General features: G+C 41.0%; 1 protein-coding gene across 1 annotated transcript in view; it reads left to right on the forward strand.

Annotated features, from left to right (window-relative positions):
• Nucleotides 1-24,971, forward strand: part of dlgap2a (discs, large (Drosophila) homolog-associated protein 2a) — a 176,575-nt gene that overhangs the window by 136,246 nt on the left and 15,358 nt on the right. Inside the window, exons 5-7 of the mRNA XM_061844217.1 lie at nt 1,954-2,168; nt 14,109-14,262; nt 14,339-14,555. Coding sequence (XP_061700201.1) covers nt 1,954-2,168; nt 14,109-14,262; nt 14,339-14,555 — 586 coding nt within the window. The remainder of the gene's footprint in view (nt 1-1,953; nt 2,169-14,108; nt 14,263-14,338; nt 14,556-24,971) is intronic.

Genomic DNA, 24,971 nt, shown 5'->3' on the forward strand with positions numbered 1-24,971 from the left:
AATCTTCCCTTTGCCTATTCTTTAAATGTTGTATTTATTCGGATGTGTATTGAAAATGCAGCCTGAAGGAACCGGGTTTTAGGGGACAGACAGGGGGATGGGACAGACAAGGGGAATAGGGCTGTGAACCACAGCAGAACAATTGTTAGTCAGTCAAGATATTTGAGCACAGGTAATGGTACAACAGTCTGATCATGCTCTTATTTGTGGATGGGTGAGGACATGCTAACCCACACCAATTCCTCCCCATCCACCACCCAGCATGCCCCACCTCCGCTAATGCCTCCAGAGGTTGGAGCTGCCATAATTATTGATGTCCATGTCAATTTTGGTGACAATTGGTGACAGTTTTGGAACATTAAGCAAACATACAGTATATGATTGCTGGGGGTCATTGAGGAAACTCACCTGTCATGCTTTTATCATTTTCATTGAGGCAACTCTAATACATGGTGATTTTTCAGTATATTAGCTTAGTGATTGAGCATAATTTTGGGGTGCGAGCTCCTGTTCGTGTGAGCTGGCTGTTGTTCATAAGAGTGCAAGGATATATGACAGCAATATAAAGGTAGAATAGCAACTTGAACAAAGCGTTGTTGAAATGTTGTCATTTTGGAGATGAGGAGATTCTACCCTGCAGCTAAAATATATAAAATGTGATTTAATACAGCCATTTTATAGACCAGTATATTCTTTTTTTCACACAGGCGCTGCAGTGAATTTGATCTCCAGTTCTGCCACAGATGTCACACCAAGACATGGGGGAGGGGGGGGACATTGATTTTGGTTTTGAAGAGTATTTCCAACAATATCAGTCCAAAATTCCCCTCTCAGGTGGGCGAGCTGGCGTCCACCTTTTCCATTGTGCTCGCACATCAATTCCAGGATACCCCCGATATTTACTGTGCCAAATGGTGTCAATTCACTTGCACGTGTCCGCAAACGCACAGCGTTGGGACTCAGTTGCTCGGTGTTGGGTGGGGGCAACCGCTGTAAACAATTCTTATGACCTTGCAAACTTCTTAGGATGTCCCTTCACTGGTTCTCCACTTTTTGATGTTTAGAATTTACATCACCACTTCTACCACCCTCCATTGTACAGTCATGTCCTGTATCCTTGTCCTATCCCCTTCTTCTCCTCTCCTGTCCTCTCTTGTCCTGTCCTGTCCTCTTTTATCTTGTGCTTCCCTGACGGGTCTCACCCTACTGTCCCTTACGAAACTCAAATACAATGTGACATTGTACTTTGCATATTATGTTAGATTTTTTTATTTTTCTTTCAGGTAATGTCCCCTCTTTTTCTTTTTTATTTTCTCTCTCCTTTTTCTTTTCTGTCACTGACCTTAAAACCTTGCTCCGTACAACTGAAATTTTCAATAAATACCCATCATAATACAAAGAACCACAGTAGCAGTAGGAAAAAAAATTCCAATGTTTCACAGTAAAAATGTTGGGGGAAAAAAAGATACATATTTTTTATTTGGCTTGACTTTGCAGCTGAAAAGGACAGGTTTAAGGAAAGAAAAATACATTGACTACAGGTGTTCTGCAGGAGGCTCCGCCCACTAACACTCACCCAGGAAAGTAAAAACTAAACACTCCCAAGCACAGAAGTAAAAACAAAACGTTTAACATGAGGTTGAGTTTGATTGGTTAATTCAGCTGTAAGAGGGTGTGCAAACCTGTGCAACCAAATAGTCCTAGTTCTTTAATTTTACTTCCCTCTCAAAGATAATAATAAATATAAAGTACTAATTCAATTGAGCTGTACAAGTTCTAGATGACATTAATATTGGAAAAGGTTTTGAAATGATTGACGGAGTGTGTTTTTTTAGCTCAAAAAACTGGCATTTGAAAACGGGTGTGCAGACTTTTTATCCCCTATACTTGTCAAGACACTTTGATCAGAGGTCATCATTAAATTTCAAAAATCTTTTCTGTCCCCATCCCCAGGTGCCCCAGGATGAGTGGGGGGGATATCCCGGAGGCGATAAGGATGACGAGATCCCTTGTCGTCGGATGCGCAGCAGCAGCTACGTCAAAGCCATGGGGGACGAGGACAGCGGCGAGTCGGATTCAAGCCCCAAGACATCGCCCCAAAAGTTGGTGCGACCAGACGCCCTAGTAAAGGCCGTCATCAGGCCCAGAGAGCTGTTGGACTCTCACAGGTACATCACATGCGACTTTTGTAAAGTTCGCCTCTACCTCTGTTTGCATGATCCCACTCGAGTCTTCACTTTGCTTTGGTTATTTTGCCATTTTGACATCAAATCTCTTGTTTTATTTTCAGTTGTTATTTTCATGCCACCATGTGATGGGTATCGGATGTCCAGTACAATGGAAAACAGTTTGTACCACAACTAAGCGTTTTTAGCAGTTATTCTCCTATCCCCGTACTTGTACCCAATTTTTCTTACATTTTGGGTCACAACAATTTTATTACTTGTAGAGAAAGACTTTCCTGATAATAAAAGGCTTCAGAGGTTTGAAAATAATGTGTAGTGGTACTGCCATCACAACAACAAATTGAAGTCATTTGCAGAATTTGTCCTCCTCGTGCAAATGTTAAAACTATGTAAATGACTTTGTCAGACTTAAATAGCCAATAGGACAACAAATTATTTGCTTTCCGCTACCCTCTACAAAAATAAAAAAAATAAAATACGATATTGTTGCATCTCATTAGAAAAAGTATAATCAAGTACGAAACCTGTCAAAAGGTAATTTGTATTTTTTTTTCAGACATGAGAAAAAATGTGCCTCTAAAGGCACAAAGACACAGAGAAAAGTAATTTGAGTTAATGTTTCTGAATAATATCCAGATCAAAACAAGAATTTGAAAAAAGAGAAAAGGTTGCCTTTGAAAACCTATAAGTTCAATGCCTAGTTCATTCATTTTCTAACTATATTACACCATGCAACATACAAAAAAAACATGAAGTAAATTGAAAAAACACAGAATCAAAATGTGGAGACTTTCTATTAATTCAAGTAATGTCGTTTTTATTTCGGTGTACAAGGACATACTGGGAGAATTCAACACTCTGTGACCATCAGTTTGGAAATGTTTGCAATTTCCCTTTGGGCTTGTGTGTATATGATCCTGTGTTGGGTACTCACAGGTGGTATCAAAAAGGTTACTGTGAGTTGGCTCATAGGCAGAAACATTAATACCAAATTAACAATCAAATGAATTGTTGTTGCATTGACGGTCGTAGAAGTAATTAAGCGTTGTTGACGTCAGATGTTAATGTAGCTGTGACTGGATGAGAGACTGGGTGGTGATTGGTGGAGAACCAGGAAGTGAGAGTGACAGTCTTGGGGTGCAAATACAGACACTAGTTTGGCGTAGGTTACAGTCGGCACCAACCTGTTGTTGTTTACAAATAAACCTTCCAATAGGAAGTAACGTCTTGGTCCTTCTGTTGGGACGCTACAATATTTATAAAGCGATGTTAAGAATATGTGCATTTAAAGAGTTAACGTAGTAAAAAGTTGTTGTGTTGACATGTATTAATTACTGTAAATCTACACAAATAGAAGCATTGGCAGCACAGTGGATCAGTTGGTAAAGCGTTGGCCTCACAGTTCTGAGCTCCCGGACCCGCCTGCGTGGAGTTTACATGTTCTCCCCGTGCTTGCGTGGGTTTCCTCTGGGCACTCTGATTTCCTCCCACATCCTAAAAACATCCAATATAAATTGGAAACTCTAAATTGCCCCTAAGCGTGATTGTGAGTGCGGCTGTTTGTCTCCATGTACCCTGCAATTGGCTAGCGACCAGTCCAGGGTGTACACCGCCTCCTGCCCGTTGACAGCTGTTCTGCTCAAGTACACACACTGATCGTGCTAAAAACTGTGATTTAATATTTATGATGTGGTCTTCAATTTGTAGGCGACTCAAAAATGTATGGATGAAAAAGGCACATAAATGTGACTCTTCTACAAATGTGGACTTTAATTTTGCTGTGCATACTAGCACAACCGTATTTTCGCTCCTGTGTATTTGTGCATTTTCCACTTGCCTATTTTGTTGCAGTAAAGGTGCCAGTTTTTTGTTTTCACTTCTGTATGTGTAATGTGTGTATCTTAAAAACTAGTGTGGCATATGTGTGAAAAAATGTTTTATATTTACATCCTATTTTGTTGTGTCTTTTCCCACATTCCAAAACATGTTATTGTAACCCTGTTATTGACTGGCGATGGTTAATTACAATCTGGGTTGTTTTATTACATAATGTTCCTTCGCTGGAGTGGCCAATCGCAATACAAAATTGTGCAGGCACTGGTGATGTACTACTTGGAGACTGTGTTTGTTCAATCTAGTAGAGGTTGCTCCAGAGAGGAGAGACAATTAACCTTAAGTTGTTTCTGTAAGTAGCTCAAAGTTTTACAGGCGGTTTTTCGATTGTTTTAAGTAAAGGCTTTTCGTGTGGATTGTGTGATGATGGAAAGAGTCCACAACTGAGGCGTCAATGATCAAGAACAGGCTGTCGGCAACCCCTGACTCCAGGGCCGCATGTGGCTCTTCAATCCCTCTTCCGCTTCCTGTGGCTTTTAGAAATAAAACACAATTAATTTTCATCTTAGTTTGTTGGTTTTTTTATGTTATTCTAAATTTGAAGATTATGGTGGACCAGTAAAAATTCAACATTGTTAATGAGCTTAATGTATGTCATAACCACCGATATGCAACACCCGCCAGGCAAGTGGTGCCCTAAACATTTATGTTGCATGTACAACTGAAACCAGTGTTCATATACATTATTTAAAAGGACACATATGGGTTTTTTTTTCTCATTCTCTGATGTGAACTCAGGCTAAATCTTTTCTGTTTTTAGGTAAATCAGCATAGAAAATGTGCCATATGGAGGCCAAATTTAAAAAAAAAAACAAAGCTTTTGTGTAAAATTAGTTTCACAGTGGAATCCTTCTTTCACCTGAAGTTAACTGGGATGGGCTCCAGCCCTTCCGCGACCCTTGTGAGGATGAGCAGCTTGGAAAATTGATAGACGGTTTTACTTTTGCCAAACGCTTTAAATATATATTTTTTTTCATTAATTAATTTTAATGTATAGCTGCCTTTCAATTCAGTCAGGGTCACCCTACAATCCATCCATTTTCCTACAAATATAATTAATATCAATAAAATATCAATTAAAATGCCAAATTACATGGGAATCATTGATGTGAATAGACAGTCTGGAATAGGTGTGTCTTGATTTTGTATTTTAGGAGGTTTAATGAGTCTGTTTTGGAGGTCAGGTTTTATAGCGTTCCAAAGATGGGGAGCAGAGCGGCTGAAGGCTCTTTCCCCCCGGGTGAACGTACAGGTAGAAGTTATGTGAGGTGGGTGGAGGACGAAGATCTCACAGGGCAAGAAGGCATGGCATCATGAAAGAGCTCAGCAAGATACGACAGGGCAAGTTTATTAATGTTCTTGATAGTGCAAATCATTATTTCATATTGGATGAGGTCTTGGACAGGGTGCCTTTGGAGTTGTTGCAGGGTCGGAGTGAGTGAGTGAGTGAGTGAGTGAGTGAGTGAGTGAGTGAGTGAGTGAGTGATGAGTGAGTGAGTGAGTGAGTGAGTGAGTGAGTGAGTGAGTGAGTGAGTGAGTGAGTGAGTGAGTGAGTTTGGTGTATACATAGAGCGGGGTATCATCCATGTAACACTGAAGGTTTAAATTGAAATCACAGCTAATATTGCCAGGTGATGGTATGTAGGTGACAAAGAGGATGGGGTCTAAGACAGAGCCCTGGGGTACAATAGAATAAACAAGGGACGGATGGGATTTTAATTACTTCATTTCAATTAACTGGGTGTGACCAGTCAGGGGAGAACTAGACCACAGGAGGGGTGTGTGTCTACACCAATGTGAGAAATGGTATCAAAAGCTGCGGTCTGATCAAGGAAGATGAGGAGGGTGAGTAAGTCAGACTCAGCTGCCAGGAGGAGGTCGGTGGTGATCTTGATGAGTGCTGTTTCGTTGAGAGGAGGCGGAATCCTAACTAAAATTCTTCATAGAGGTGATTGGAAGTGAGGTGGGAGTGTAGCTAGGAAGTAGCGGCCTTTTCCAAAAATTTTGAGAAATAGGAGGCTGGAAATAGGACAAAGGTTATTGAAATTATTTGTATCCATTTTTTTAGTTTTGGGGTAATGGCTACAATTTTAAATGCTGAGATAACAATATCAGTAGAGAGAGATGAGTGGATTATTTTAGTGGTGAGGGAGACCAGGGATAGGAGGCAAGCATTGACCAAAACAATAGGGAGAGCCTCAAATTGGCAGGAGGAGGGCATGGACCGATGAATGATTTCTGAAATGTCCATCGCAAAGGAGGCAGTGTCGATGGGCTATGGCAGGAGGAAGAAGGAAGTCGCTGATGGAACTGTTTTATTTATAATAAGCCATGAGGGAATTACACCAAAGAGATGAGTACAAGTGGGAGAAAATTATGGCCAGTGGGTGTGAAATATTGCCAAGATGTGAAAATACTGCCTGGAGTTGCCTTCGTTTTCATAGATTAGGATTGTGTAGTAGGTAGATTTTGTTTGAGTTAAACACACTTAACAGTGTTAGAAAATATTGTAGTTAATGTAGGGGATGTACCAACTATTCGAGTTACTCCTAACCAGAGTGCCGTGGCGCACAAGTGTACCATTTTTAGCCTTTACATATAGTTCGGGGATCTGGCTAGGATGCCTTCCTAGACGCACCGCCCAGATGAGATGTTCCAGGCTCGTCAGACCAGGAGGAGGAGGCCCTGGGGAGGACGCAGGACATGTCTCCCAGCTGGCCTGGGAACGTCTCGGGTTCCTACCAGAAGACGAAGGGAATGGCCAGAGGAAAGTGTGATCTTCCCTGCTTCAGCTATTCCCTCGATGACCCAACCTCAGATAAGTGAAGGAAAATGGATGGATGGATGGCTGGATGGATGGATATTTTGACTATTTTGAATGTCAGATATTTTTAATTAGGACAACTGAGAAGGGTTTTAAATTATGAGGCAGGAAATGCCTCTTGAGCTGTGGAAATGTAACCTTCACTATCGTTTATGATCCATACAACACCACCATAAAGGCATTACCAAATTTGTTCTCTATAAGCAAATAAATATCCTGTCTCATTGCCAAGCTCATCATTTTAGAGCACCATCCATTATCTGAGCTGCTTATCCTCTCAAGGGTTTTGGGAGTGCTGGAGCATATCTCAGCTATCTTCAGGCTGGAGGCGGGGTACACCCTGAACTGGTTGCCAGCCAATTGCAGGGTACAGAAAAACAACCATTTGCACCTACGGGCACTTTTGAGTCTCCAGTTAACCCATGTTTTTGGGTTGTGGGATGGAAAGAAAGCCCAAACCCACACAGGCACAGGGGAGAACATGCAAACAGGTGACCCGGGGTTTGAACCTAATTCCTCAGAACTGTGATGCAGATGTTCTAGCCAGTTGCTCCACCGTGCCGCATATATTACAGCAAATTAATTTTATTAATTTCAAGATGAAACTTGTGAGTCTTGTATGTTTAAACACCCCACTTTATTGCTCTTCCATTACACAGCCAACTGCTCTCTTCTGTATTCTCAGCAAAAGTGTCTGAACCTGCGTGCTAGTATTATAAAACTCAAGGTGACAGAGCTTTTCAAGCAGTTGTTCCCAAAGCGTTTTTTAAAAAGATTCTTATTTTTGAGAGCCCAAGACACTTGTGAAAGCTTTTTGAAATCACTGTTGTTTTATTCTAATGAGGTTGTGGTTAACTTTCTTTCATCCATGGACTGGTTTAAGCTTGGAATTTACACATCATTATGCCATTATGGCGAGGGGGTCAGTGGTGCTCTGCGGAGCAAAAGAATAATGTTAAAAGACCATTTTACGTCTTCCTTTGAAGACCAGCACAGATTTCAGAGAGTGCATGGGGAGAACCTATTAATACAGAAGCCCAAAAATGACAGTCGTTCTTCAAGAACTCCTCAGTAATGACACCCTTGAAGCCCCTCTTGGTGTTTAAAATGAATTCAATAACAAAGCTCCTCCTCTTGATTCAATAATACTGCAGCTGCAATCGGAGGACTCAGATTCAGGCGTCCGAGCCTGATCCATGCCGGTCAATAGCTTCTTTTCAGCACAGCCCAGCAGAGTCTGCATATACGTACTGAGGGAATCATTATTCAGAGACGCCTTGAAGTGCAATAACTGCAGCTGATTGCACTCCCTGCTGTTGAATCATTTGAAATCATTCATCATATCGTTTACAGCCATTCAAAATGGATAGTCTGGGCCAGTTTTGGAAAATGTGGAAACATGCCTCAGCACAGCGGCCTCGTATATCACGGGATGTTGAAAGGGACAAATGCTTTTTCACTAATACATACCACTGTAATTATCGATGATCACAACCCATAACATTTTGTCGTCATATACTATTGACTTTGGATTTTTACTGGTCAACGTCCATATTTCTATGAAAGATGTGAGGAAAGTTTGTTTGAAGATTTGCTGTAAGTATGATACCACATAGCAGGACACAACATCAATGACGACATTAATCTAGGGACACCCCTCAATCTAATGGCCAACACATGCCCAGTGTTAAACTATGGCTATAAAACATACAGTGGCTACGGAAAGTATTCAGACCCCCTTCCATTTTTCACTCTTTCAGCCATTTGTTAGAATCCTATGAGTTCATTTATTTCCTCATTAATGTACATACAGGATCCCATATTGACAGAAAAAAACAGAGTTTTTGCACCTTTTACAGATTTATGAAAAAAGAAAAACTGTAGGACTCTAAAGTTGTCAAAAAGAAGATGAGACCACAATAGAACAGGTTGGCCCCAAATCTTAGCGCTATGTGTAGAGAAAAGCAGGCACTGCTCATCACCTGTCCAGTACAGTCCAAACAGTGAAGCGTTGCGGTGGCAGCTTCATCCTGTGTGGGTGTTTTTCAGCTGCAGGGAGAGGATGCCTGGTTGCAATCGAAGGAAAGATGAATGTGGCCAAGTTCAAGAATATCCTGGATGAAAACCTTCTCCAGAGTGCTCAGGACCTCAGACTAAGTCAAATGTTTGCCTTCCAAAAAGACAATGACCAACCTTTGTCATCCAACATGAGAGAACTGGAGAGGTAGAAGTTAGTTATGACTTTGAACCCACATACTGTAAATGTATCATTGCCTCATATAGTTATTGTATATCCAAACAAAAACAGGGATTGATTAAAAAAAAAAATTAATCAGAAGCCAGTTCAAAGTTGTTAGTTCAACTATTGTCACATTTATTTTTAAATGGGGATCAGGGACTAAACAAATCTTTACGTTATTAAAGGTGAGGAAACTTTTGGTGATTTAGAAAGATATATGTAAGAAGTCGATGTGCATTGTTTGCTTAAGCTTCTTCTTCTTTTCCTTTCGGCTTGTCCCGGTTCGGGGTCGCCACAGCTTGTCATCTTTTTTGCATCTTCCTCTCTAACACCCACTGTCCTCGTGTCCTCCCTCACCACATCCATCAACCTTTTCTTTGGTCCTCCTCTCGCTCTTTTGCCTGGCAGCTCCATCCTCAGCACCCTTCTACCAACATACTCACTTTCTCGCCTCTAGACATGTCCAAACCATGGAAGTCTGCTCTCTCTAACCTTTTCTCCAAAACATCCAACATTGGCTGTCCGTCTAATAAGCTCATTTCTAATCCTATCAAATGAGGACCACATAAAATGACGTGGTAGTCCAAATCTTACCACCAGGCCTTGAGTTTGACACCGTTGATAAATGCAGTCAGTGCCGATATGTAATACTTTAGTTAGATGTATTTTTCCACTTGAGGTCCCTTTCCAGCAACAGGCCTTTTTCAATGTAAAGCATTGGAAATGTAGTGAGGATAAAAGTATCATGAAAACCCACAAATCATTGCAGTGATCTTTTTTGGGGTTTTAGAAAATCAGGTTAAACATTACTTTTGACTTCCATTTGTTCCTGTTACTATTTTTGTGACTGTGTGGTTTAGCTATTTGTCATTATTAAAACCCTGACTGTTGCTTGTGTTTGAAACTGAGATTTTGTGGTCATGTTCTTTTGTACCCACAAGCAATTTGGTGATTTATCAAATGTTTGATTTGATCTGACTCAAGAAGATTTTTTTTCTGTTAAGAGGTTTAGCCCAAGTGACCTTATTTGAGTCATTGGTGCCACATTAAAATCACATAACCGATATAGATGACTGTATTAGTGATGTACAGGTGAGTAATTACGCTTGATGACTTACCCCAAAAACATGTGATCCACCAAATCTGCTATAAGTGAACTGTGATTCTGTGACCAATTACTGGATCACAACTACTACTAATTACTAATTAAACCAATCAGAGATAATTAAGCCTAATATGAGAAACTGGTTAGTTTGTTGCAATGCAGCCAGAGAATTGTCATTCATACCCTTTTGTCTGTCAATCATGTTGATCATTTGTATGTGTGAAATGGTTTGTTATTCCTGGCAGCAAATATTTACTTACTGCTGACAGTCTTTGCTGAAAGATATAAGAAAGGGATCTTTCCTCAGCATTTTGAAAATTCTTCCCGGCGCTGAGGTCATTTCACTTCGGAACCTCTGCAATTGAGCACACTGGCATCGTACGCACAGTCATGAATAACCCATAAGTTACTTCTAACTACTGCTCCTCTGTTCATCTTCCCAGTCGCCCTGCTGGGATGTGGCAACCATGCTGTCAGTTCTATCTAACTAATTGAGCGCTTGCACGTACCGTGAGCAGAGCCATCTTAACGTGTGTGTGCATTAGCATCGTAGTGTACAGTTGTGCGGCAATGAACACGGTCTGGACTATCAGTGGTGAGAATGTGAGGCAAACAACGGGGGAAATGGTTATTGTTCGTCAGGATGTTGTCTTAACATAGTCTATGTGTTTGTGGATGTGTGTGTGTGGGGGGAGGTGTGTGTGGAGGTGTGTGTAGAGGTGTGTGTGTGTTTGCCATTCACCACACTCTGAGGTCATCTTAAAAGTCATCTGAGAATAATGTCTACAAATTATGTTTATGAGCTCATTGGGAGTAAGAGTGGAACAAGCACAACAGACAGGCTAGACGAGACTAGAAACGCTGATATAATATTCTCATTACATTCCTACAGGCAAATGTGTTCTGTCTCCAGAAAGCTATACACATGATGATTCTACACGTGTGCAAATGTGCTACTGATGCACCTGGCAAGAGCTCTCTCGCTATTTCTCATGGTTCACCGAGCTCGTTGGGGGGGAGTTAGATTGCAGTCTAGACAGACGGTGAGAGTTGGATTTCCACTGCTCTAGTAACAATTTGATGCCCTATGGGGGCATCCAGAGAGGTCAAACTCAAATTTGACAACTGAAGCAAAGCATGAGAGATGAGAACAGGCTGCCAGGTTGTGTCACCTCCTTCCATCATTTTTTTTTTCTTTCAAGTTATTTTTGAGGTTCTACTGGTTGATGGGGTCGCCTCTTTCTTCATGTCACCCATAAAGAATACATCACAGTCCCAGGCCTACTCATCTGAAAAAGCCAGGAGGGAATGTTAGATGACAACCATTCTTTTAATGAATGATAATGGATGCCCTCCACCCCAATTAAGAGGGCTACTACCATGCCAAAAATCTATAATTTGGACATTTTTCTCTCTTTTGAGCGAAATCAGGAAAGGCCTTATTGGCAAACGATTCTGGAAGATTATCCTGGCCAATTATTCTGCGGTATGCATTTTTTTTTTAAATCTCCAATCTGAAATGAAAATGGTTGGTGCTGGAAATGGCTGTCATATTTATTCTGAGGATCATCAGCTGCAAACATCTTTCTCAGACAATATCAGCACACACGTCAATCAACGCTTTTGCTTGGTTGCCACCCAACATTGTCCTTCTTTTATTCATCCCACAGAGTCCATGCCGGTCATGTTCTATCACCCTAATGTTTGCAGCACTTCAGTGAAAACTCGCAAGCAAACATTGAGCCCACCCTAATTTCCGTGTAAAGTCACTTCCAGAGGACTAACAACCAGTGAAGTCACCTCCATCCGACTCCCACTTGTGGGGACCCTGTAACTCTTGTTTTCCTCTCTGCCCACAGCTCTTATCGCCTGGATAAAATCAACAGTGACATGCGTAACTACATCACCAATTTTGCTGCAGACTTAAGGTGAATGCATGAACGGTGCCTCTTGTTAGCTCTCAGTTGCTGCCGCGTTGCAGTGGTCTGATGCCAGAGGTGGCTGACTCGCTCCTATTTCCGGCAATTCAAAATTGACACCAATCGCACCTCAACGAGAGATCACTTTGCATCTTTTGCCACTTTCTCATGCAGTGAATAAAAAACACAAAGAACAGCGGATCATCTCGGATGGAACACATTCCATTCCGGAACGGGTTTTCTCGTTTCTCAAATAATGGAAATGGAAATTATCTGTCGCATATGTTTGCCCATCATAAAACTTTCATTAATTGTACCTGTTTTAAAATTCTGTTAAAAAATCTGTTAGGCCCACTATACACTGTGAGATGCAGTCAAACCCAATTGAACCACGACAAGACCCACCCCCACACAATGAAAGATTGGATAGATGGACACCCTGTACAGCAAGCCTGTACAAGCGTTTGATCTTGCACATGAAGTATATTCTCCTTCATCTCATTTATCAAATTAGAAAAAGAGTGCACATAATAGTGAAGGAAGATTCTCTCATTCTCTCTCACCTAAACCCTACAAATGTCATTTTAGTGTGGGTAGCGATTTTGATTGGTTGTAATCTGCAACATTATGACGGTGTGCACATCGCGGGAAAACCAGAGGCCCACTGATTGCCCACTCGTGAAAACATTTGCCTAATCGCATGCATTGTGCAACAGTTTGGTCGGCGTCAGCCGTGTCGCTTGGTGAGCGTCATCTTTTATCCAAATTAAAGATTAATCACCGCAATATGAAAAGGCAATCAGTCTTAACTAGTTGGTGAACATTTTTAACGTTCATAATCATCAGACAAAGAATAAAAAGAAGTTAATCGCTATAAAACCAATAAACCGCGAAACATTCCTGTAGTTATGCTTTTTGGATTATTCTCATGTTTTATATACCATCAGGAGTATTTTTTCTCTTCTAACATTCTTCCTCTCTTCAGACGCCTTGCTAGTATTTCTTTGCATTAACTGTTGCTAACATGGATTCTACCGTACTTGAGTTCTTATGAGTCAAATGTTGGCATCTCATGTGACATCAAGGATAAATGTCCATCTTTTGGAGTTAGTGTAGAATAAAAAAAAATCCTAAAAAGACAAAGTCAAAAGACAAGTCTGTGCCCATAAAAATAAAATGCCGGTGTCATATATAACAAGTTGCAAGTGTGAATTTAAAATTGCACAAATTCAGTTCCAAGTGATTATAGCGGTTGTTCCATTGCAACCAATGTTGTGAAATGTTACAAAGCATAACAGTGTTGAATTACATTGAGAATTTCCACCTATACTCAGCTTTTAAGCTCATTGATATGGAGATGCTTTCAGTGTGGAGCAGAGAAGTTTTCCACGACGACGTGATGCAATGACAGCCTTTTTGTTTTCATCGCACTGGGATTTCGTTTACAGCCAAGCACTAATCTCTACAGAAGAATTCTAACTCATCCTTACCTGCTACAAGAAAGAGGGCTGGCAATGGGAAATTGCCTTTTGTATTGTTAATGTCACTTGGTATTCTGAGTTTATTTACTGACCTTTTTTTCCCTCTTTGCCTTCACATTTATTCCTTCCTTGGTGCGAAGGACCAAACCTGTTTCCCTCCTCTGCTTTGTTACGTCATTTAATTGCATTGCATTCCCCTCATTTGCATAGATTGATTTGATTTGTCAGCACATCAAAAATACAATCCGTTTTTTAAAGACAGCCGGTGTGTCTCCTTTTCGAGGAAGAAAGGTCATTGACTGCTTTCTTCTCAAGTTCAGGTTGCCTCAGGGAAACGCAGTGCCTTGCAATTGTCATTATCCCCTGTAGCCCCCACTCATGCTGCAAAAATTGGCTTAATTTTATTTAATTTCCTGAGCAAATGACTCCTGGTGTATTTCTCTCTGTGTTTCTGTGTTCAGTCAGAGCTACCACTTCCAAACAGCCATGCATCCGAGCATTGCCCTGGACACGTCTGCACACTACAACTCTCCCAAGTTTCGCTCAAGGAATCAGAGCTACATGCGGGCAGTTAGCACCCTCAGCCAGGCCAGCTGTGTTAGCCAAGTGAGCCAGGTTAGTCTGCAAATTTGGGAGCTCTCTGTGCCTCTCGTGTGTTTATTTCCTTTCTGATGGCTTTTGCTCCTCACAGGTGAGCGAAACGGAAATAAATGGCCAATTTGAATCAGTCTGTGAGTCTGTGTTCAGCGAGCTGGAATCCCAGGCAATGGATGCGTTGGATTTACCTGGCTGTTTTCGAACCCGGAGTCACAGCTACCTGCGAGCCATCCAAGCCGGCTACTCTCAAGATGACGACTGCGTCCCTCCCATGGCGTCCACTGTCACCTCCACCATCAGATCCACCACAGGTAAAAGTTGATTTCCATCCTATTCATCTGACACACCAGCAGATGCTTCTATTTGCTATGAACTTGTGGTGATGGCTGGAGCAGCTGGCATCAAATGGTTATTCTGTCAGATGTCTAATTCTTGCATGACTTATTCCCATGATTCCTTTGTTTTGGATGTCCGTAGGATTGTCTTCATACTTACAACTTTTGAGCTGTGCAAGTTCATTCTTTTGTATTTTGGATGCATTAAGTCATCTGCTCATCCACCTGGATGCATCAGAAAGTAAAGCTATGAACCCTATTGAAAATCACAAGAGAAATATCAGGCGACAGGCTTTCTACACTACATTTGATGTCTGACTTTCTCTATTATGTCACAAGGTGAATGCTTTGAATTTTACTGTAAATTGGCTAAAAATATGGTGAGCGTGTCATATGAATTATCCACTTATAAATCCAATTCACAATGTGCTACAAATCTGTAAATGTCACAGGATACACTTTGGGATTTCCTTGCCCTTGGGTTCTTTTCAGTTTCACATGACTATTATGCAACTTGGATTTCCCCCTCAAAAAAGGGGTGGAGGGGGGGAACTGCCGACGTTAAATGTACACATGTTGAAACGTTCTCAGTGTCTTCAGTGTAATCACCCCTCACATATAAAAACGTGTTACGGTTAATCGAAACCTACTCACCTATCACCTCCATTTATTTCTGATACCAAGGCGTGAATATAAATTGGAAGCTGCTGGTGGTTTCATGAACTCTCAATTATTGGACTCTTCAAGGAAATGATACGTCCAAGTCCAGATGAAGACGGGTGGAAGAAAAGAAAAGAAGAGAACGTGCCCACGAAAGAGGTCTAAATGGATTCCACCCCTTGCCGCACAACAACGTGGATTAACATAGAGGGAGGGTTAGAGGTGTGTCCATCTGGAGATGTGCTTATTATCACTACTTCATCTCTATTGGTGCTTGCTTACACTGCTTTCTCAGTAAAGTTAAGTAAACGTGCATTTTAGGGGACAAAACTTGATAACTGATGGATTTTATTTAAGTCAAGAGGCAATTAGAATTTGGAATGAGTTGGTCGGAGTGGACATCACATTTTCAATAGGGTTCATACTATATTTCCTGAGTGGTGGAAAAATGTTTGGAAGCTGTGCTCATCTTTGCCTCTTTTCATTGCACAAAATCCATGTATCTGGATCTTAGCTGATAGCAGAACAGCATGCATTTCTTGAAACATTCTTTATGTGATGAATATTTTTCTTTTGTGTTGTAGCCGCTGGGAGGCTGTCCTTTGTGCACTGAAAAGATGTAAAGAATGCATGCCAAATTTTTAATGTTGAGAAGGCAGTGTAAACCAGCAACAGAAATGAGTCAAAATGGGAGTGCTTTATCGACATTATGGGAACATTCTGGTAATGTGGCATGGTATTACAGATTGTAAAACAGTAATGTAATCTTTAGAATGTGCAAGTTATTGAAATGACAATAATAACATTTGTGTTGTTGCGCTAGATTTATGCAGTAATCTTGTTTTGACTCATGGCAATTAGTGCATGACTTGATGTTACTGCTCTGTGGCAATAAAAAGCACATTCTCTCCAGTCGCTCACACCTGTGGCCATATTACAAATACGTATTTACATTTGTCTTCCAGACGGAAATTATGTGCAGGAAGACTGTTGTTTATCCAACCAAGCCAGGGCACATAAGGATGTGTCAGCAGATAAAACCCCTTTGGCACATGATGATCTAGGCTGCCCCATCAGAAGAGACAGGTCTTACCACCGAGATAACATGGTGGCTTCAGCCAAACCTCTGTCTGGACCACCAGTCTCTCCGATTCTCTTCAGATCCCCGAGACATACTGGACAAGAAAGGCCTTCACCAAAAGCTATTCAGGCCAGCATTAAAGAGTCAGCGACATTGGCTGCGGCTATTAGCATGCAATGGAAGGAGGAGGTGTCCGCCATGCGTCGAGAGCTATCTGAACTCAGAAGGGACCTGTGTAAAGAGCTTCGTGCTTTCAACAGTAATTTCAATACATTTACAAATACGTACAACACATGGTCTCCCCAAAGTTGTAAAATGCCAGTAGGGATGGGTATGGGTGGAAGCGTTGGAGCAGACACAATGACCGGTGCCCGTGCAGGATTTGGAACCTCTGGCGTAAACCAAAGCACCGGGGGAGCAAAGGAGAAAATAAAAACTGTATCCAAAGTTTCTGTCGGGACACAGGCAAAAAGCAAGACCTTGGTACGGCAAAGCACTGCAGATGCAGCCATCAATTGTCCAGAAGAGAAGGAGAAAAAGAAAGGGGCACGAAGAAAACTGCCAAAGCAGCTTTCTATGGATCCAAGCATTCTTGCACGTCCACAGTCAATGTATGTGGAAAGTGCTATTCCTCTTTCCCTGGATCCAATGATTGCATTTTCAGCTAGAGCAGTCAAATCTAAGCCTTTGGATTTGCCCAGTGTAGGCCCCTCAGTAAAACTTGAAACAGAAGTAGAGGTGACTGACCAGGGTCCTGGGAGCTCAAATGACCCCGTAACAAACAACCCACTCACCTCTGATGGTATGGTGCTTCTTGCAGAATCATCCCCTGAAAAGCTACAGAATTTGGTGACGGTAGACCAAGACACGGTAATCACTCAACAGAAAAGCAGTGACAAAACGTCCAATGATTACCACTTGAATACTAAACCATCTCACCAAACTGGATTGAAATCCACAGAATTGGACCACATTGAGAGAGGAAATACCCACGTCCCATATCCAGTCCCTGTGGTTACACTATCTTCACTGGAAGAGGATGAGTATGACATTACATCAGATTCTGAGTTCCTTTATAATTTTGCTGGAGGAAATCCAAATCCAATGCTAATGTCGCCAACAAGTGCAGGATTACAAGAGTCAAATGTAAAAGACCAAAGGGAATCAGAATCAAAACTAATGGACTTACCAACGGCGTCAACGTCCGACTTAATTAATGAAAACCAGTTGGTAGTTCATGATCCACCTTCAAGTAATGAGGATACTGCTACATCTTGTAATGTGAAGAAGTATCCTTCCATTGTGGTTACAGAGTACTTTGACATAGATTCTCCAGAAAGTCCAAATGGCAGCGATCCAAATCCTGACTCCATTGTATCGCTGCCAGGCAGTCATACAGGTCCTACCTCCGAGCAAATGCAACCTCATTCAACCTTTTCATCTAGGATAGCACAAACTCACCCAAACCCCGAACCGGAGTCGGAAGATTCAGAGTGGCCACCCCTTCCCGAACCGCTTGATAGCAAACCAATATATCATGCTGATCTGGTTCACTTTGACTTAGTCATGCTGACTTCACTAGATCAAGAAGATCTTGATTCAGTGTTCATGGACCCTGAACCAGAGCCATTTGAAATAAGTATTGACACACCATCTATCTCAGATTTGGACAATCCTTTCTACCAATCCGATTGTTCCCAAATACTCACTGCAGATCCTGCCACACTATGCCTGTCAGATCAAACATTGTCACCAGATGCTGTCTGCTTGGAATCAGCGATGGAGCATTGCTTGGATTCTGACCCCCTTGGTCGTTTCTCAGTATTACAGAAGACCCGACTACCCCAAGTCACTGTCACAATTTCACCTCCCAGTTCACTATCCCCTGATACCTCATTGGAAATGGAATTTGAACCCACAAGTCCATCACCAGATCCTTCGTTATGCGATATTGATCTAACTGCACGTGACCCACAGGACGTAGTCGGACCATCATTAGTCCAGTCAAGTATGAAGCCTTCTGAGATAATAGAAGAATCGCTTGGGTCCATGGAGTATTCCCAGGGGTCTGGGGAATTTGTAAAGGAAAAGATCACAGATACTCCAGACAGGTCTTTGTATGAGGAAGCCTTCCTATGGTGCAGGTGGCAGAAAAGGACGCAGAAGAAAGAATCACTACACAGGAGTGCTAGCGTGGAACTTTGGAGTGGGCGTTATGAATACAACAGTGCCGAAATCACATATGTGTCTCTCACTCTGTGAAGCCGCACTTTAGTCTCAGCAGATAAAATGTAGCCCAAAGTATATCCACAACTCATAGTTACTAGTTGCCAGAGTGATGTAGAGCAATGGAATGATCCAAACGTAATAAGATCATTGGCATTAAAAGCAAGGACGTCCATATAGAATTCCACAAAGAACTGTATTCATAGCAGCAAGAGCCATCATATTCAAACAACTGTCGTCAGCTGTGATAAATGTACTTAACAATGAGGATTCAAGAATATTTTCCGGAAATGTTGCATCGGATGGCAACTATGCGAAAATGACTGCTGCTCAAGGACTCAGTCATCTTGCGAGGATAAACAGTGCAACATTATTCAACTGTTTTGAGGTACTCTTGAACTATGAAAATGCTGCGAATGAGTGGAAAATTGAAAATCTGCAATGACAATGGAAACCTTCCTTTTTTGTGTGTGTTGTATGTGTATTTTCACTCCGAGGTGGAGTGAGCTCATTTGGACAGTTATTATATAACTATGAATTGCAAGGGTGTTTACTGTGTGAGCTAATGAAATGAAATAATAATGAAATATTTGCTGATTGTAATCTAAAATTCTAGAATCTGGAGTACTAATAAAGAAGGTTCATTCATATGCTCAAATGTATTCCCAAAGAAAACCGGAACAGCATATACTGTACTGTAGATATTCTGTAGCTATGTATAGAAATAATACAAACAATTCACATCACATATGAGAACATGGAAACATGGAATCATAAACCTATTCTAAAATACTCCATAAATCAGTTACTGTACCAAAATAAGAGTTACAATTTTTAAAAATAGATATTGTATATTTTTACCATAAAACATTATATGGGCCAATAAGAATGTAATTCCACAGAACGAATATAATGACATAAGAACCCAGAACACTTCTGGACATTATTGTGAGGATATTTCATTTGGGACATGTATTTTGGTAATATTTTAATGGCATCTTCAGTAATCCAAAACCGTGCCATGCCTCGCAGTGTGCATTATAGTCTATTTGTAACTTCAAACCTTATATTCAGTGCAATTAAAAGCACCAACATAGCCACTAACGGCATAATTCTATTAAGAGGAGGGAACCGCTGAAAAGCCAGATCAATCACAAGATATCTTTGCTGTGTATCCAATTAATGGGCTCCACATCCCGACTGAAATCTGTGCTCTAATAAAGCACACTACAACAAAAGGAACCTTTGAGCTGAGCATCAGTGTGCTTCCAGAAAAAGAGGGATTTTTTTTTCTCTGCACTTTGTGAAAGTTTGTTAAATTGGCTGAGGCAGAAAGATTTGAAAGCGATGGGAAGTTAATTGGTTGTATTGTTGTATTCGTTTTGTCATTTCAGCAAGCAATGCCCATCTTACCCCCTCATCCGTATCCAACTTTTCATATTACAAAACATTTACGCCCCCAAAAAATGTAATGTAACACGTGCTACAGTATTATACAACTTTTTTATCAAAAGAAATGGAGTGGAACTGTGTGAAATAAATGACCTTGTAATAAAAGTCATTCACCTAGGCCAAAATTCTAATCTGAGACTGTAAAATGTCTGCTTTCAATTAAATACAATTATGAACAATATGGGTGCTCCTTTTTTTTTTTTTTTTTTTTTTTGGTAACAGCAGATAATTGAGAATTGTTTTGATCTTAATTTCAGGGGGAAAAAAAGGTTTAAAAAATCTCTCACTGCTCTGCTTCACCAAAAGAAAAACTTGTTGTTCTTAGGACTACACAGTAGTGGAGAAATATTATATATTATTTTCACAATTAAAAACAATTCTCAGCTGTGTTGCTACAATGTCTGTGAGAAAATACCCCAAGGATCAAGAACTACAACTCACCTCAATTTTTACCCTCCTGAAACTTTTGAAGGTGTTGTCCTGTCATGTGAAAATCAACAACTATTAATCCAGCTCATGCTACTATGGAATCAAGGCCAAGTACAGTTGTCATTACCATGGCAACTGGGGTGGAGCTCCAAGTTGAGCAAGGCAAGCAGTTTCTTCTTGTTGGAGTGGAGCCCAGAGTGGGAGGGGGAGAAAGAGGGACATCTGTGAAAACAATAAAAAGCATTTTCACTTGTGGAAGCAGCACTTCATAACTAAACTTCATGCATATCCTGTCAGTGAGTGTGCAGATCAATGCATGTGGCGCATGCGTCGGACACATTGTGAAACACAAACAGATCATTGCAGCTCTTTTGTAGCTTGATGGTGCACTCCAAAAGCTCAAGTATTTGTGTACAAGCAATAGCCCAACCCTAACCCATAAAATGGGCACTCTCCAATATATGTCTTTTCAAAAAAATAATAATAAATATCATGGATTTGAGTTTCATACAATGCATCCACGAGTATGGTATCCCAATAAATCATTGTGCACCAGTTCATGCCGACTTACATTTTACTTCAATAGTGATGACTTAAGACAGCGGACATGTAAAGTGATTTTTAGTAGAGTTCACAAGATCAGTTACTTTGGATCCATGTATTTCTCCAGCAACTATGAGACAAAAAAGTCGAATTTCATTTGTTGTAAACGTTTCTGGTCAGTCTGACTGATCTTAATTGTAATAAATATCTTTGAAGGAACTGTAACTGTATCATTAGTTTAAACCGAGGTAATTACTATGATGCCCATAATTGAATGTGGTTTTTTTTTTTAGAGACGCATATGAAGTTACAGTAGACAAATTACTATGTTTTTGTCATGAAGTGACTTCCAGTAGTGCAGGAAGAGGACCAGAGCCAGCACTACTGTTTATGGATCCACTCACCATGTAAAGTGATTGGATAAACAAATCGAATGTTTAGGCCATTATGCTCATCCTGTACTTCTGAATGTCCACCCTTGTTTTCAGGGATCCAGTTCTGTCTCCCCTTCCAACTGCAGCAGCACTTACTAGACGCCCCCCCCCCCTCCCCCCAACATCCCTCAAGTAAATAAAAAATAATACAGTGCAACCTGGAGGATTCATAAGTCTAGTAGTTTATACAGAATGTGTCCATAATGTGGTGTGTGCTTAGTTGTTACACGTTTGTTATCATCAACAAATAACCCTTAAGGTGCTAAAACAAACTATAATGTGTTATGATAACATGTGACATGGGGCCAATCTTCCTGTATTGATGCAATTTTGTCGCCGTAATCACTGACTTCTCCCAGGCAGCGCACTTCCATATCACCGATTCATCAAGTGTATTGACCCTTTTTTTGTACCTACTGACCGACTAATGGCTGTGGGAGCGTTAGAAGTTCTCTTCATGTTGACTTGAAATCTTCTTTAATCGAGAGTGACAGCAGCCATAAAAGACTTTCGCTTGTTGAGAGGGCTTTGCCTGCCGTCGTTGGAAATTTTTATGACGGCACCATTTTCTAAATCGGCCGTGATATCTCCCTTCAGACCTGTTTACAATATCACTGTACACTCACTTTGTTACATGCAGGGGCACAAGTGTGAGTGTATTTTTATTTGCTGAATGGCACTTTTGAGTATCAAAAGATGATGTGGTTTGGATTTTTATTTTTTACATTTTTTTTTACATTTTCATGTCGGAAATTATGCCCACTTATTTTTTTAATACAGTACATGGATAATCAGTGTTGGGTTTTTTTTTCCAGTCGATTTAAATACAGTAGCCATGGAACGAAATGGTTTCATGGATTTACAGTTGATATGATAAGTCTTCAAATGCCAGGTAAGTTTTCATCACATTCAAACTTGTGTTAAATGGGAGTCAGCACACAGCCGCCACTGTTAAAGTCCTTGTGATTAACCCCAACTAAAATTTTGTTGTTCTAGTAGGCTTTTCCTGACATTTTGATGCATTCAAGCAAAATGTATTTCAGCCCTGGTTGGTAAGTAAAATCTCAAAAAGAACAATTTAAGCAATAGCCTTGCACCGGGACTAAGTCAAATATCCTTCCATCCATTTTCAAGCAAAAGGTTTTGTACTATTTTGGACCGGTAATTGGAACAAAGGCCCAATTATCCCATCTGAAGAAAAACAGCTTCACAACACGATGCTCCCACGCCATGATTCAAAGTAGGGTTGGTGTTCTTTTGCTCATGAACATTGACATATTTGCACCAGGCACACTTTTTGGAATTGCAGCCAAAATCTTTATCTGTGGTTAATCCAAGGCATTTTAAATGATGGCAGCTGATGAGTCTTCTTAACATAACGCAATTGTTTAATTCTGCAAATATATCTTCATTATTTGACTTAGGAGGACACAGTGGATCAGCTGGAAAGCGTTGGCCTCACAGTTCTGAGGACCCGGGTTCAAACCTAGCGCCACCTGTGTGGAGTTTGCATGTTCTCCCCGTGTCTGCGTGGGTTTTCTTCGGATACTCCGGTCTCCTCCCACATCCCAGATACATGCAACATTAATTGGACACTCTAAAATGTCTCTGGGTGTGATTGTGAGTGCGGCTGTTTGTCTCAATGTGCCGTACGATTGGCTGGCAACCAGTTCACTTCAAGCTGCCTCCTGCCCGTTGACAGATGGGATAGGTTCCAGCACCCACACGACCCTTGTGAGGATAAGCAGCTAAGAAAATGGATGGAAGGATATTTGACTTAGTCCCGGTGCAAGGCTATTGCTTAAATTGTTCTTTTTGAGATTTTACTTACCAACCAGGGCTGAAATACATGTCATGGCTTTTTATTGGTAACTTTCTTGTTCCTTGTCTTTTACCGATGGCGCTACTATTGTTTTGTTTACAGTCCATTTTGCTTTCCCTATCAGCTCCGTATCCTTAATAATCTTCTCCAAAACAAAGTGCTGCATTTTGCTTTTCAGTGATAAATCTCCCAAAGGCGAAAGACTCTTAATGGTGTGTCACTCAACCACCCCCACCTCTTCCTCACGTAAGCGTGTCCAGATCCAGACATTGATGGAGTGGTTGACTCACTGCCAATGTGTTTATCAGCCTTGCTAATACCACGCTCGTTGTTTGCACTTGTGAGAGAAAGTGAGAAAAAAAATAATTCCTTGTTGTTTATTATTGGCATAGCTTTTACTAACTGTTTGTGATATTTCGTCAAGGTCGCACAGCCAGCCAAAGAAACGCTGTGGCGTTCCTTACCACAGTTATGCAAACATGTCACATTCTCATCATACGCACTATGTTTACCTCCTCAGGTAAACAGCACAAGCTATGGGGTACAATTAAAAGAATTTGAGGCGCAACGGTGTAACCTTTCAGGACTTGCGCCTGAGGGCAGGTTTTGTAGTCCAAAATATTGAAGTTTCTTTCTTTTGGGGAGTTTTGTTTTTGCCCTTGCACAAAATCCCAAATAATAGTATGATTTAAATATATAAATTTAAAAAAATCGCATCCCCACTCGAGCTGACATTTTCCCCCTTTGGGAGCCCTTTACAAGCATTTATCATGCTTTTAATCAAGAGAGGGAGAATCTCTTTGAATGCTTTGTACAGCGTTTCTACGTTCAAGTGTTGAATTCATTAGATGAAGACTTTGTAGAGGAGTTATGCGTCATGCACTTTTCAGTGCTCCCGATTTTGTGTCAATTTCTTTAAGATGCTATTCTTTAACTTTAAGTTCCACACAGTTCTCAGCTTGCTGAACAATCAAATTCATCAATCAACAAGGCTCATACCTTGCCCAAACTGTGCAAAGAAGTGAATTCCTCCACTCACAGGAGTCAACTGTCTCACACCCACACACACACACACACACACACACACACACAACGCTGAAAAGTGATTAGATTAGTTTTAGAGGGGCGAAATGCCCTCGGAGCAGCTAAAAGGGCTTCAAAACTACTCTGCACACACTTTCAGGGTTTATCCGTTGCCCTGGAATCAATATTTATGTATTAACATGGCCAAAAAATGTAACAAAAAGTACAACAAAAATCCATTCATCCATTTTCTCTACCGCTTACCCTCACTTGGGTCGCAGTTATGCTGGAGCCTGTCCCAGCTATCTTCAGGCGAGATGCAGGGCATACCCTGAAATGGTCGCTAACCCAATCACAGGGCACAAATAAACCTCATTTACACCTATGGGCAATTAAGAGTCTTCAATCAACCTACCATGCAGGTTTTTGGTATGTGGGAGTAAACCGGAGTGCCTGAAGAAAACGCACACATGCATGGGGAGAGCATGCAAACTCCGCACAAGTGGACACTGAATATTATTATCTTGTTGCTTATTTATTGTGTCAGGTGTGTAACTGGTAAGCACATCTGCCTCTCAGTTCTGAGGACCAGGGTTCAAATCCCGGCCCCATCCTTTGTGGAGTTTGCACATTTTCTCCTGCCTTCATGGATTTTCTCCAGGCACTCTGGTTTCCTCCCACTTCCCAAAAACATGTTTATACTCTAAGTTTGCCTATACGTA

The sequence above is a fragment of the Syngnathoides biaculeatus genome, chromosome 15, assembly GCF_019802595.1.
Source record: "Syngnathoides biaculeatus isolate LvHL_M chromosome 15, ASM1980259v1, whole genome shotgun sequence".
Classification (NCBI taxonomy): Eukaryota; Metazoa; Chordata; class Actinopteri; order Syngnathiformes; family Syngnathidae; genus Syngnathoides; species Syngnathoides biaculeatus.